Here is a 12,038-nt window from a genome sequence, read left to right on the forward strand (position 1 = left end):
TTGTCTTTATTTATAAATATGACCTTATGAAAATGATTGTATAACTTTTTATATCTTTTACCATTAATATAATTTAGTGGTTAGTAGTAGATAAAGCCGAGAAATGTACATGAATAGTTTATACGGTTTGTTGGTCTGGCGCAAAATGCCATTCAACATTATTATAATACTTACTTTGATTAATAACAATATATACTATATAAATGTTAATTCTATGAATGCTATTTCCCATTTTTTATTAACACAATACCGATTTATATTTTACCGTTTTATTATTATACGATATTTCTAAAAATATTATATATATATATATATGTTTTAATATAAATTATTTTTTTATTTTTATAGAAGTAAATATTATAAAGGTGATATGCCATTTTCTGTTAAAGATATTCCTGAAAATGCCTATACATTTATGACGTAAGCATTAATTTTATCAAAACTTTTTTTATAAAAAGAAATTATTTTAGAAATTTTAATTTTAATGATACTTATACTGATGATGATGAATTGTTAAAACTTTGTCGTTTTGATGAAAAACTTAGTTTGGAACCACCACGTGTACGTTGTTTTTCACAAGTATGTAAATTTGGTGAAGATCTTAGAAAGTCACGTAGAATGAGATCTTTATCTCAACGTTCCTCAACATCAATAAATAGCATATTTCAAAATTCTCAATTTGTAAAAGATTTTTCTAAAATGAATACAGACTCAATTATTATTGATAAAAATGAAACAATTAATATAAAAAATTTTAATTATTCAAAACATTTTTTTGATGATAATGATAAAAATATTCATATATTCAATTTTAACAAACCAAATAATTTTCAAACAAAGTGTGTAGATGAAACAATATCAAAAAATACATTTCTTTTTGATTCATCTATTGATGAAAGATGTTTTAATGGTGATTTTATAGAATCAAATAATTTTATATCAAATCAATCAGAGTTAACTAATTCAGCACTAAATTCTTTATATTTTATAAAAGATGAAATTGATAGTAGTCAAAATAAAATACCACTTAAAAAAGAAGAAACAGATTTTTGGAGACATCTTTCACAACAAGAATTTTAATGAATTAATAAAAATTTTACTGTACAAAAAAAAATTCTCAATTTATTACAGTCTTTCTTTGTTAACAAAAAAATATATATATTTAACTCTTAATTCATATATGATATATTAATTTCTTTTTTTTTTTTTATTAATTTTGTAGTACATAAATTATAATTCTGCATCTGTTTCGGGAATTGTTAATTGTGCTCCATCACAAATTGTTTGAAGGATTGTTAAACGATGCTTTGTCTCTTCATGTTGCTGTTTTTCCTAAAAAAAAAAGTAATATTATTTTTTAAAAATTATTAAAATATACTTACTGTAATTAATTCAGTTTTAAGTTTTTCTATTAATGCATCTTGCTCTTTTCTTTCTTTTATTAATCTTTGAAGTCTTAAATAACAACGTTGCTGGAATTCTACTGTATTCATAGGAATACCTCCAGGTAAAATATCACTAGGTGAACCTAAAGAATGAATACCTTCTAAACTATTTCGAATCGACATAACTCCTACATTGTTAGGAGAATTTAAAGCTACGTGATTATTTATAAGCAATTCATCTGACAATGTTCTAGCCAATGGATTATTACATTGACCAACACAATTTGGTCTTTCTGGAATAATTGTATTAGTTGGATTAAGAGAAGGAGACCTTGGTGGCATATTTAATGTTAATAAACTATTTTCAGAATATTCATTAAGTGAAATTGAACGATCTTTTGTCCACATTGAATTTCCTTCTTGATTTAGATGACTATTTGATGATCGAATTGTTGCCAATCTTTCATCAAAACTATTTGATGGACTACTATGAGGAGAATGAGGAAGTTCTTTATTTTTAATTCTAAACATTTCTTGATAAGTTAGTGGTTGTTTAGCAAATGTTTCTGGTGTTAATATTAATGCATCTTGTCCTTTAACAGCTGGGCAATTTGGATCTTCACATCCTCTTCTTGGAGAACCATCACTTGATGGAGCAATAATCATAACACGATTTGTTATATTTTCAGTAAGTAATGAAAACATTTGATCAAGTGACATTGTTGATACAGATATGTTATCTATTTCTACAATTCTAGATCCTTGTCTAAGACCAGCTTTCCAAGCTGGATGATACATTTCAACATCAGTTACAACACCTTCATCTTGAATATGAAATCCTAATGCTTCTGATAATTTTGATCTTCTTAAAATCATTTCTTTTGCTTCATCACCATTAGTAACAGATCCTAATCTTTTTAATAATACACTTGATTCTCTTTCAAAACCATCACTACTAATTACTCTAAATAATAACATTTCACCATGATCATAATACATTTTAATTCCTGTTTCTATTGTTGCCCATCCTAATACAGAATGTGTTGGTGTAAAAAATAAACAATCACCTGTTGGTATTTCTAAAAGTACAATACTTTCAGCTGAAACACCTAATACACATTGTACCCGTTGATTAAGAGAATAATCATAAACTTCTACCAGCCATGATATTGCTCCACGTAAATTAGAATCTACAATTGGTTTTGGTATTGGTCTTTCTTTTCTCTTAACACTTCCACCAAGAAATCTAGATGCTATTCTACTAGGTACTTCATTTGGATGACCAGCAACATAATTTTCAGCTAAATCTTTTAATGATTCTCTTCTTGCACGTGCTGCCATAGCAGCAAATTTTTTTGATCTATGTACAGCATTTTCAGCATTTATAATTTTTGTTATTAAAAAATCATGAAATTCAGTACTTTTACCAAATGTTGCATTAGATGGTATAACAGGTCCAAATGTAGGAACATCTTTTGCTCTTGATATAGCAATAGTATATGATACATTATCTGTACATGGATTATTTACACGAACAATAATAAAAACATGTTGAAAATGTGATCGAACAGTTATAGGAGAAAATGGTAATGCACCAGGTTCTTGAAATATTATTGTTACCATATCATTACCAATATGTCTTTTTCTTAATAATTGTTGTTTATTATTTGGTGTAAATGGTAACATTGTTGATATATGAAACATTATTTCATGAGCTTGATATTCTGTATAAATTGAATGAGTACCTGTGGTGTCAGCTTTTGTATCAAGACCACCTTTATATTGATCAAAACCTTTTAGTCTAACACGTGTACCTAAAAATTCTAAAAATTCTTCAAATGCTGGTGTTGATTTTTCATTATTATACATTTCTTCTTCAGTACTTTGATTTTCTTTACATAATAATACTCCAATTTTATATCTTGTATAAATTGGTTGTTCATCAATTTTTAATAATAATTCTTCAATTTTTTGTAAATTTGGTATTGCTGGTCGTAAACATGAAAAAAGTACTTGTGGGCAAACAATTTCAACTAACTCTCTCATTAATGCTCGATTACTTTTTTCATGACCAGAATCTTGTAATGCATCTTCTGGAACAGCTACACGCATTGTTAATAAATCACTAATTCTAACAATCATACGATAAAATCCTTTATTTATTAAAGCTGTACTTTGATTAGTAATATTTTTTTCAGGATTTTCTTTAACAACACTAATAGCAACAGGTCCAAGTTGTTCATCAATTCCAAAAAACTCTATATGTGGTCTTCCAGTAAAACAATGTCTAAAATAATAACTACCTATATCTTGTGGTTCAATAACAACTTTGCTTTGTCGTGATGCACATAAACGACCTCCAAGATAAACATTTGAAACATCTTCTAAAACACCAGCTTCAGCTGCTGTATGTTCTCTCATCCATGTTTCTGTACAATCATCAGATAAAGATGAAATAGCATATTTATTTTTTTGATTTGATACAATTGGTAAATTATTTTGATATTGTGAAAATGTTGCTACAGATCTTCTTGATAATGATAAATGTCTAACTGGTTCATTACCAATTTCATTTCTAAAAGCAGGACAAGAAGCTATTAATGTATTACATTTTCCATCACCATTATCTTCTTCACTAGGACTTCGCGCTTGGGATGCTCCAGTAGGTTTAATAGCTTCAAGCATAGTTGTAGGTGGTCCTAAACACCATGCTCCTGCTAAAGAATGAATATCATGGTATGCACAAATTAATGGATATGCAGGTCTCCATTCATTAAAAGTATCATCTTTTGTAGAAGAATTGAGGGAAGAAGAATCGTTATCATTCATATCACGATATTTATTTAATAAAACACTTTAAATATTGTGTACTGATAAATTTTGTAATATACCTTATACAAAGCAAATATCATTGCCATAAGCCATTAGTTGAAAAAATGTTATAACAATTTTTTTTTTTATTTTTTCAAGCAATAAATATATATTATATTTAATATATAAAATATCTGACCAATAATAGAGAAAAAAATTTTATGTCTATAACAATAAAAAAAAAAAATAAATAATAAAAAGTTTAAAAATAAAATTAAAAATTATTATTTCATAAATTGATTTACTATCATCAAAATAGACTATTATATCTATATATAAATAAATAAATATAAGTAGCTATATATGTACATATATATATATATATATATATATATTATAAAATTATTTCCTCTTTTGACATATTTTGAGAAAATTTTTACTTTATATTTATCCTAAAAATACCAAATTTATATATAGGATGTTAATCCTCATCCAAAATAATAAAGTTTACTTCTAAATATTAACAATAATGAAATGTTTTGTATCATATGACGATCATTAAAATAATATTATGTCATTGAGGTAGTAATTTTATAAAATGAAACACCTTAAATATTCTTTTTTAAATAATAAATTTTTAATAGTTATTTTAAAAAAAAAAAATAATATATATAAATATATGTATTATATATATATATATACATATATATGTATACATATGCATGTAAAAATATGTTTTATGGAATCGTGAAGCTTAACAATAACTAATAAATGTGATGATAAATATTATTATATATATTTTCAAAAATTAAATATTGTCATAAAATTCGTTTGAGTTAAATAATTAGAACAGGTGGCAATATATAAAGTTTTTAAATTATCTATAAAAATAGTGGGATAAAATCAAAAATGATTTTTAAATACAGTTAATGTTACAACCCTCTTTTGATAGGCAAATAATTTATGAATTCAAACATTATAATGATATATTTTAGCAAAAAGCAAAAATTTAAAACGCATATATAAATATAAGTTTACATAAGGCACAGTTATATATAATATCATTGAGAGTTTAAACTCGGGAATGACAAAAAAAAAAAAGTATCCAGGTTGATATTCAACAAATAAAGAAATAATAGTCCAATATTAATACTTATATTAAAAAAAAAAAAGTTTTTTAATAATACCATGAATAGATGGTTGATAAAATGAATAAATAAAAAGAAAAATAATGAAACTACTCAGGAGGCAATCTGTAATAGTAGTCATACTTTAGTTAACTTAAATGCCATCTAATACTTGTATTACAAAAAGAAAAGCAATATAATATTATCACGGGTTATCTACATCGCCCCAAACACACTTAGTATTTTATGTATCTGTGAAAATTATGTTAAGAAGAGTTAAGCGGAAGCAAAAAGTACGCGAAGAATTGGGAAGAAGATATGACAACAGCAAATATAATAGGCGTGGTAGGGCAAATTGAATGAAATGATGTTGAAAAAATAAATGCAAATGAATAAATGAAGCTCACAGAGTTATATTGCAGTATGTAACGGAATGATAATAATGGTGGAAGATGTTGTTTAGAAAAAGAAGCATCTCTTAACACACATAAATAACAGCATAATTTTGAGGGAATAAGTCGATTAACCAATAAGTAAAAAAATGTCAAAAAGATTAATTTTAATTTTTAATAAACGGCGATTTAAATTATAAATTTGATAATAAATAAAATATAATAAATTTTAAATTAATAATTGAAAAAATGTACATCATATAATTTTAACAATTTTAATATTTATTTATAATATTAAATGGGTAACTGTTGAAATAAAAAAGAGATGTATAAATTAAATTTGTTATTATTATATTTAATAATTAAAATTAAATAAGACTTTATTATAAAAACTTATAATAATTATTTCTTCTTTTATTATATATAGTTTTACCTAAATATAGATTATTATAATTTATTTATAAAATATTAAAACTATAAAACTAAAAAGATAATCATCATTTTTGTCATGGAATCCAAGTAAATGAATAAGATGCAATTTAGAAGATGTTGTTGACGACTATATCCTACTCATGCTTATAGTATGTAACTCTTTCTCACATATACCAACTATATATATATATATATATATATTCATTCCTACGTTATTATATTTGGCACCAGTGTCTAATTATTGAAGACACTATGTAAAATAAAAGAAAAAGGGTTGGAAAAACTGCGCACCATATGTAGATGTATCGGAATAGTTTAATCTTATAGGCTAAATTAGTTCTCCACAATAATAATAAACATAGTATAAACATAAAAAAAATATTTTGAATTTAATTTTTTTTTTCTGTCTATAATATTTAAACTATTCATTAGCTTCATAAAGATCATTAAATTTATAAAATAAATATTATTTATAATATAAAAGTTGAAAAAAGCAAATTAATTATTTCTAATCTAAATGAAAATTTTAATTTTTAGTAACTGCAAACTTAGTTGTAAGAAAAGAAAATAAATTTAATATGCCAGAAGTGTCATTTTCATTATCACCATGTCCATTATCATTTTATTTATGCTTTTCAGTGCTATGACATTTTAATGCAAACAAAACTAACTAGGATATTAAAGCATGTGATATCAAATAACTTCATTGATCTTATTCAACTTTTTATACATTAAAATTTTATGTCAGAAATCTGATAATACTATATAAATATAAAAATTCAATAATTATTTTTAAAAAAAAATAAAATAAGGTACTTTACTTTACTAAAACTTACAATCACACAATAAAACCTGATACAATATAATATAGAATCAAAATGAAATAAAAATGAAAGAATATCTTTCTTTTCAAGTACATTATTGAATTCATACTCTTTATCCTATTTATATATTCGGAATGAAAAGAATGATAAACTTAGAATAAATAAATTTTAACAGAGAAAATGCGTTAAAACTGGTAAACGTTTCATACATATGTAGAAAAAAAAAATTAACAATATGCGTGTATATTTGAAAACTAAACATTATCTTTATTTGTATATCTTTTATAAAAATGAATAAAAAAAATTAATATATTTTAACAACAAATAATATTTAAAAAATTAATATAAATAACATGTATACTTTTATTAGAGTTTAATGTGAAAATTAAATCAAAAAAATTTTACAAATTTTTATATGAGAATCAGTGAAAGTAAAACATTTAAAAGAAAGCATTAATTTACCAATTGTTGTAACGCATGCGTTTACTATAACCGCCACCGTTACCACCATATGGTCGTTTATTTCCTCTTCCATTACCACCGTGTGATGAACTTTCTGCAAATGAATATAATGCTTGGGGAACTTTTTGTTTAGCTTCTTCAAGAATTTTTATCAAATCACGAGCTTTTCCAGCATTACCAGGAGTAAAAAATGTATAAGCATCACCTTTACGATCACTACGACCTGTACGTCCAATTCTATGAACATAATCCTCTGAGTTGTTTGGATAATCAAAATTTATTACATATTTTATATCATTAACATCTAAAAAAAAATATTATTACATTTATCGTAATATTAAGGATCCATACGACGTACCTAATGTACCAAACCCGAACTTATGAGTTCATGTGACAGCTATACACAACGACACTTCCTCCTCAAACATGAGCATAAGAAAGCACAATTACATATTAAAAAAATTTACGTCATGAAGAATGTAATTATACAAATGCACACGAAAGACATATTTTAAGGAAGTGACCAAATAAATGTCACAACTCTCGACATCATTCAGAGAAAATATCCTCTGAATTATTGGGTGCTATAAGATGTCGAACGATACTACGAGCTATTAAATAAAAAAAACAGCCCACAAAATCGAATATTTGTTCGGATTCGAAAAATGTATGGATCTGCTCATACTCATAATTAAATAAATATATATATCTATATATAAATATATATATATACATGTATATACCCAATACTAAAAACCATTTTCAAAATCCTAAAACCTATTAAAAGTTCTATGGATATTTATATTATTATAAATATTATTTACCATTCAGAAAATTAAAAATGTTAAAAGTTAAAAAAATATTATGAGCAGAGCTAAAAAAAAAAAGATTAAAAAATTTACCTAATCCACGAGCAGCAACATCGGTAGCAAGAAGAATTGGAGTTTTTCCTTCTTTAAATTGTCTCAAAACCCAATCACGTTCTGATTGTCCTTTGTCTCCATGAATACACATTGCAGGCCATCCTTCGCGACGCATACTTCTTGTAAGTTCATCAGCCTTTCTCTTTGTCTCAACAAAAATCAATGTTTTCGGTTCGGCAGTCTTAAGAATACCATCTAACAATTGAAGCATACGTGGTTGCTTTTCATGTTCTTCAATAATTTCAATATGTTGAGTAATATTGTGATTAGCAGAAAGTTCAAGAGAACCAACATTAAGAAAAGCAGGATCTTTTTGAAATTCTGAAGCCATATTACGTACTTCTTTTGGCCAAGTAGCTGAAAACATCATTGTTTGACGATCAGGTCTAATTTGTCCAATAATTTTTCTAATTTGGGGTTCAAAACCCATGTCAAGCATTCGATCGGCTTCATCAAGAACTAAGAAAGAACATCTTCTTAAATTGGTAGTTTCAGTTAAAAGAAAGTCAATAAGCCTTCCAGGTGTAGCAACAATAATATCAACACCACGCTGTAAATCACGAGCTTGTCCACCTTTAGAGGTACCTCCAAAAAGACAACACATTTTCATATTAGTAGCATTACAATAATCACGAGAAACATCTTCAACTTGTTGTGCAAGTTCTCTAGTAGGAAGTAAAACAAGTGCACCGGGTCCATCTCCATGGCCTCTTTTTGGTTGATTTCGAATATGATTAATAGCTGGAAGAATAAAACCAAGAGTTTTACCAGATCCAGTTCTAGCAATAGAGATAATATCTCTTCCACTCATAGCAATTGGCCAAGAAATCGATTGAATTACTGTTGGTTTCTGGTAACACTTATTAAGAAGATCCAACAATGGTTCATCAATTGGTAATTCATCGAATCCAAAAACTGGTTTAGGAATATTTTTTCCTTGGAGTGTTACTTGATTATTAGCAATCCATTCATCTATTTCATACTGTTCTCTTTCTGTGACAGCACTAGCTTCTTTGTAGAAATTCTTCTGAATAGGTTGTAATTGATATCTTGACCAATCTACATCTTGAAGTTTTGATGGAGAATCAGATTGAGTATTGTCCCTCTTATTGTAATTATTACCATTAGATGGTCTACCAAAACTACCACTTGGTGGGGCATTGCGTGACGACTGATATCTATTAATATTACGGGAACTTCCACTCATTCCATTTCTATATCCTCTATCTCCTTCATAATTTGATGAGGAACTAAAAAAAATATATAATTATTCAATTTTAAAAGTTATTTAATAGATAATTGTCTGATTCGAAATTAATTGCAAAGTTACTCATTAAAAAGTCCTCTGCGACCGTCGTAATCACTTTTATTTCGGCTTGTTTTTGAACACATTTATATACAAAAATATAAAGTGCCTTCGAAAAGCCATAAAAAATATGCAGACAAAATGATAGCTTAACAACTTACAATTTATTTTCACGTGAAACTCTCATATTTTTATTTATATGAATTTGAAACTCTGTTTTTTGATCACCCAGTGGTTGACGATGAAATATATCTGTATGATTATATTTCAATGAGTTAGCAGAAGTAAAAGTTAAGATTCTGCTAGTATTAGAAGAAAATCTAAAATTAAAAAAAAAAATTATATTAAACAAATTCATAACAATAAAGAGATTAACTGACAACTTAAAAACCGAATTGACAGCAAAATCCCGAATTGTTTGATGAAATATTCTTGGAAACATGGTGATAAAAAAGAATTAATTTTAAAATGGGGAAGAAATAAACGACAAAATGTCATAAGACATTCCAATATTTTATTAAAAATGCACCCCAATATCCATTTAAGATGCAGAAAATGTTATTGGAGCAGCGTGTACAAGTATGTACAGAGAAATAGAAATGACATACATAGAGAAGATAATATGTAAATTCTTCAAAAATTTATTTAAAATTTTAAAAATATATTTTTAATTTTTCTTCTGTGCGAGAGTATTTATAGCAAAAATCCATTGAAAAATATGTATTATTAGAAATTTAATTAAAATGAATTATCAAAAATATGATGAAAATAAAAAAAAAATTTATTTATTTAATTGAGATTTGGAAATAAAAACATATATAATAAAATTAGAATTTACTTTCAATAGAAAGAAAGAGTTATAAATTTACTATAAGTAAATATATAATATAAAAATCAATTTAAGTCGAATATAATATACTACTTTGTCAATGTTTTTTTTTTTGTAGAAACATTTTTCAGGATACTATTATTTTATATTACAAAAAATAAATATTATATTAAAATTATTATTTCATAAATTATATTTATTTGGCATATTTAAAAAAATTACTGTTTAAATCTGTGTGGTAGCATCTTGAAATTAGTTTGTGCTTTATCATTTTGTTTATTAAAAAATGTGACAGTAGTAGTTCTGCAAAAACATGAAGAAAAGTTTACAAAAAGTACTCTATATATCTGTATTGTATATTTTAGGCTACTTAAATATATTTTAAACTTTTATATTTGATACAATTATTATTACTTTACAGAATATTTAAAAAAAGTTATTAGAAAATAAAAAATGAAGTGAGTTTATTTTACTATTAATTTATCTTTTTGTAAACAAAATTGAATACTCTGAATTTATGTTGATCAATTAAATATTATGATTTGAACAAGGATATTTCATCAATAATTATTAAAAGATTTCTGATGTTTTTCAGTATGTACTTTTATCTTTAACTTATTGTTATTTTCTGGATTTTTATATATCTGAGATGTAATATTTTTTGTAAATGTGTGTCTTCTATCAGGCATATCTCCTACTGCTAAAATTCTAAGAGAATAATATGTTGTTCCATTTTTTTTCTTTTGAGCTGATAAAACAGTAGCCATTCTCAATTTTGAATTATGTTTTTTATTATATTTCATTATAGACTCTTCTCCTAATTCTCTTATTTTTTTATCTCTACATGACTTTTCTTTCCAATCATATTGTTTACCTTTTAAAAGAAAAAATACAACTTCTTTGATCAGCAAATTAGTAACAATAAATATTAAAAATATTTTTAAATATTTCATTCTTACTTTTTACTAAATATATTCTTTTGTAGATTTAAATATCTTTTTATATTTAACTTTTTTAATATTAGTTAAATAATAAAAAAAATAAATTATAAATTTATTCATTATATTTGAAATTTTTTTTTGTAGTTGGTTTTATAAATATATAATATAACTAAAATTATTTATTATTAACATTTATGTAAATATGTTAACAGAATACATTAAAGTAATTTATTTAACAAAATTAACTAATACTTTTAGTTTATTATTAACAAAAAAAAGTAGTCTTTTTATTTTATTAAACAAAAAAATTAAGAAGTTATAAGTTTGGTTTATAAATAATTAAAAGTTTTTTTGCTTAGTTTAATTAAATTGTTTGTATATTCAAATTTTTACATTATATTGTTTGAACAATTAATTAAATTTTATTACATTTTTTTGATATAAACAATGGTGTTATGATTTTTTTCTAAATAAAATATGAAAATTGAAATTTACTTTTAAATTATAAAATAATTTATTTAAAATATACTAAATATGTTTTAAAAAAAGTTTTTTATTTATAATTTGTGTATAATTTTATTTAAAAAAAATTAAACATTGATTAAA

General features: G+C 24.6%; 4 protein-coding genes across 4 annotated transcripts; 1 reads left to right on the top strand and 3 right to left on the bottom strand.

Moving 5' to 3' along the window:
- Nucleotides 1–370: 370 nt before the first annotated feature.
- SRAE_0000022600 (Hypothetical protein) lies at nt 371–1,080 on the top strand (the record flags this gene model as incomplete). The annotated part of the gene is made up of 2 exons (XM_024646088.1): nt 371–420; nt 471–1,080. The coding sequence occupies 2 exons, from the start codon at nt 371–373 to the stop codon at nt 1,078–1,080; spliced, it is 660 nt and encodes a 219-aa protein (XP_024500305.1).
- Nucleotides 1,081–1,230: 150 nt separating this feature from the next.
- On the bottom strand, nt 1,231–4,214 carry SRAE_0000022700 (Signal-induced proliferation-associated 1-like protein 1; the record flags this gene model as incomplete). The annotated part of the gene is made up of 3 exons (XM_024646089.1): nt 1,231–1,332; nt 1,383–3,487; nt 3,530–4,214. 3 exons carry the CDS (start codon nt 4,212–4,214, stop codon nt 1,231–1,233), a joined length of 2,892 nt encoding a protein of 963 aa, XP_024500306.1.
- Nucleotides 4,215–7,429: 3,215 nt separating this feature from the next.
- Nucleotides 7,430–10,104, bottom strand: SRAE_0000022800 (Helicase, C-terminal domain and DNA/RNA helicase, DEAD/DEAH box type, N-terminal domain and Helicase, superfamily 1/2, ATP-binding domain and RNA helicase, DEAD-box type, Q motif domain and P-loop containing nucleoside triphosphate hydrolase domain-containing protein; the record flags this gene model as incomplete). Its single annotated transcript, XM_024646090.1, has 4 exons — nt 7,430–7,737; nt 8,336–9,606; nt 9,824–9,982; nt 10,043–10,104. The coding sequence occupies 4 exons, from the start codon at nt 10,102–10,104 to the stop codon at nt 7,430–7,432; spliced, it is 1,800 nt and encodes a 599-aa protein (XP_024500307.1).
- Nucleotides 10,105–11,051: 947 nt separating this feature from the next.
- Nucleotides 11,052–11,444, bottom strand: SRAE_0000022900 (Proteinase inhibitor I25, cystatin domain-containing protein; the record flags this gene model as incomplete). Its single annotated transcript, XM_024646091.1, has 1 exon — nt 11,052–11,444. The coding sequence occupies one exon, from the start codon at nt 11,442–11,444 to the stop codon at nt 11,052–11,054; it is 393 nt and encodes a 130-aa protein (XP_024500308.1).
- Nucleotides 11,445–12,038: the final 594 nt, after the last annotated feature.

This window comes from Strongyloides ratti, scaffold srae_scaffold0000001, assembly GCF_001040885.1.
Source record: "Strongyloides ratti genome assembly S_ratti_ED321, scaffold srae_scaffold0000001".
Lineage (NCBI taxonomy): Eukaryota > Metazoa > Nematoda > Chromadorea > Rhabditida > Strongyloididae > Strongyloides > Strongyloides ratti.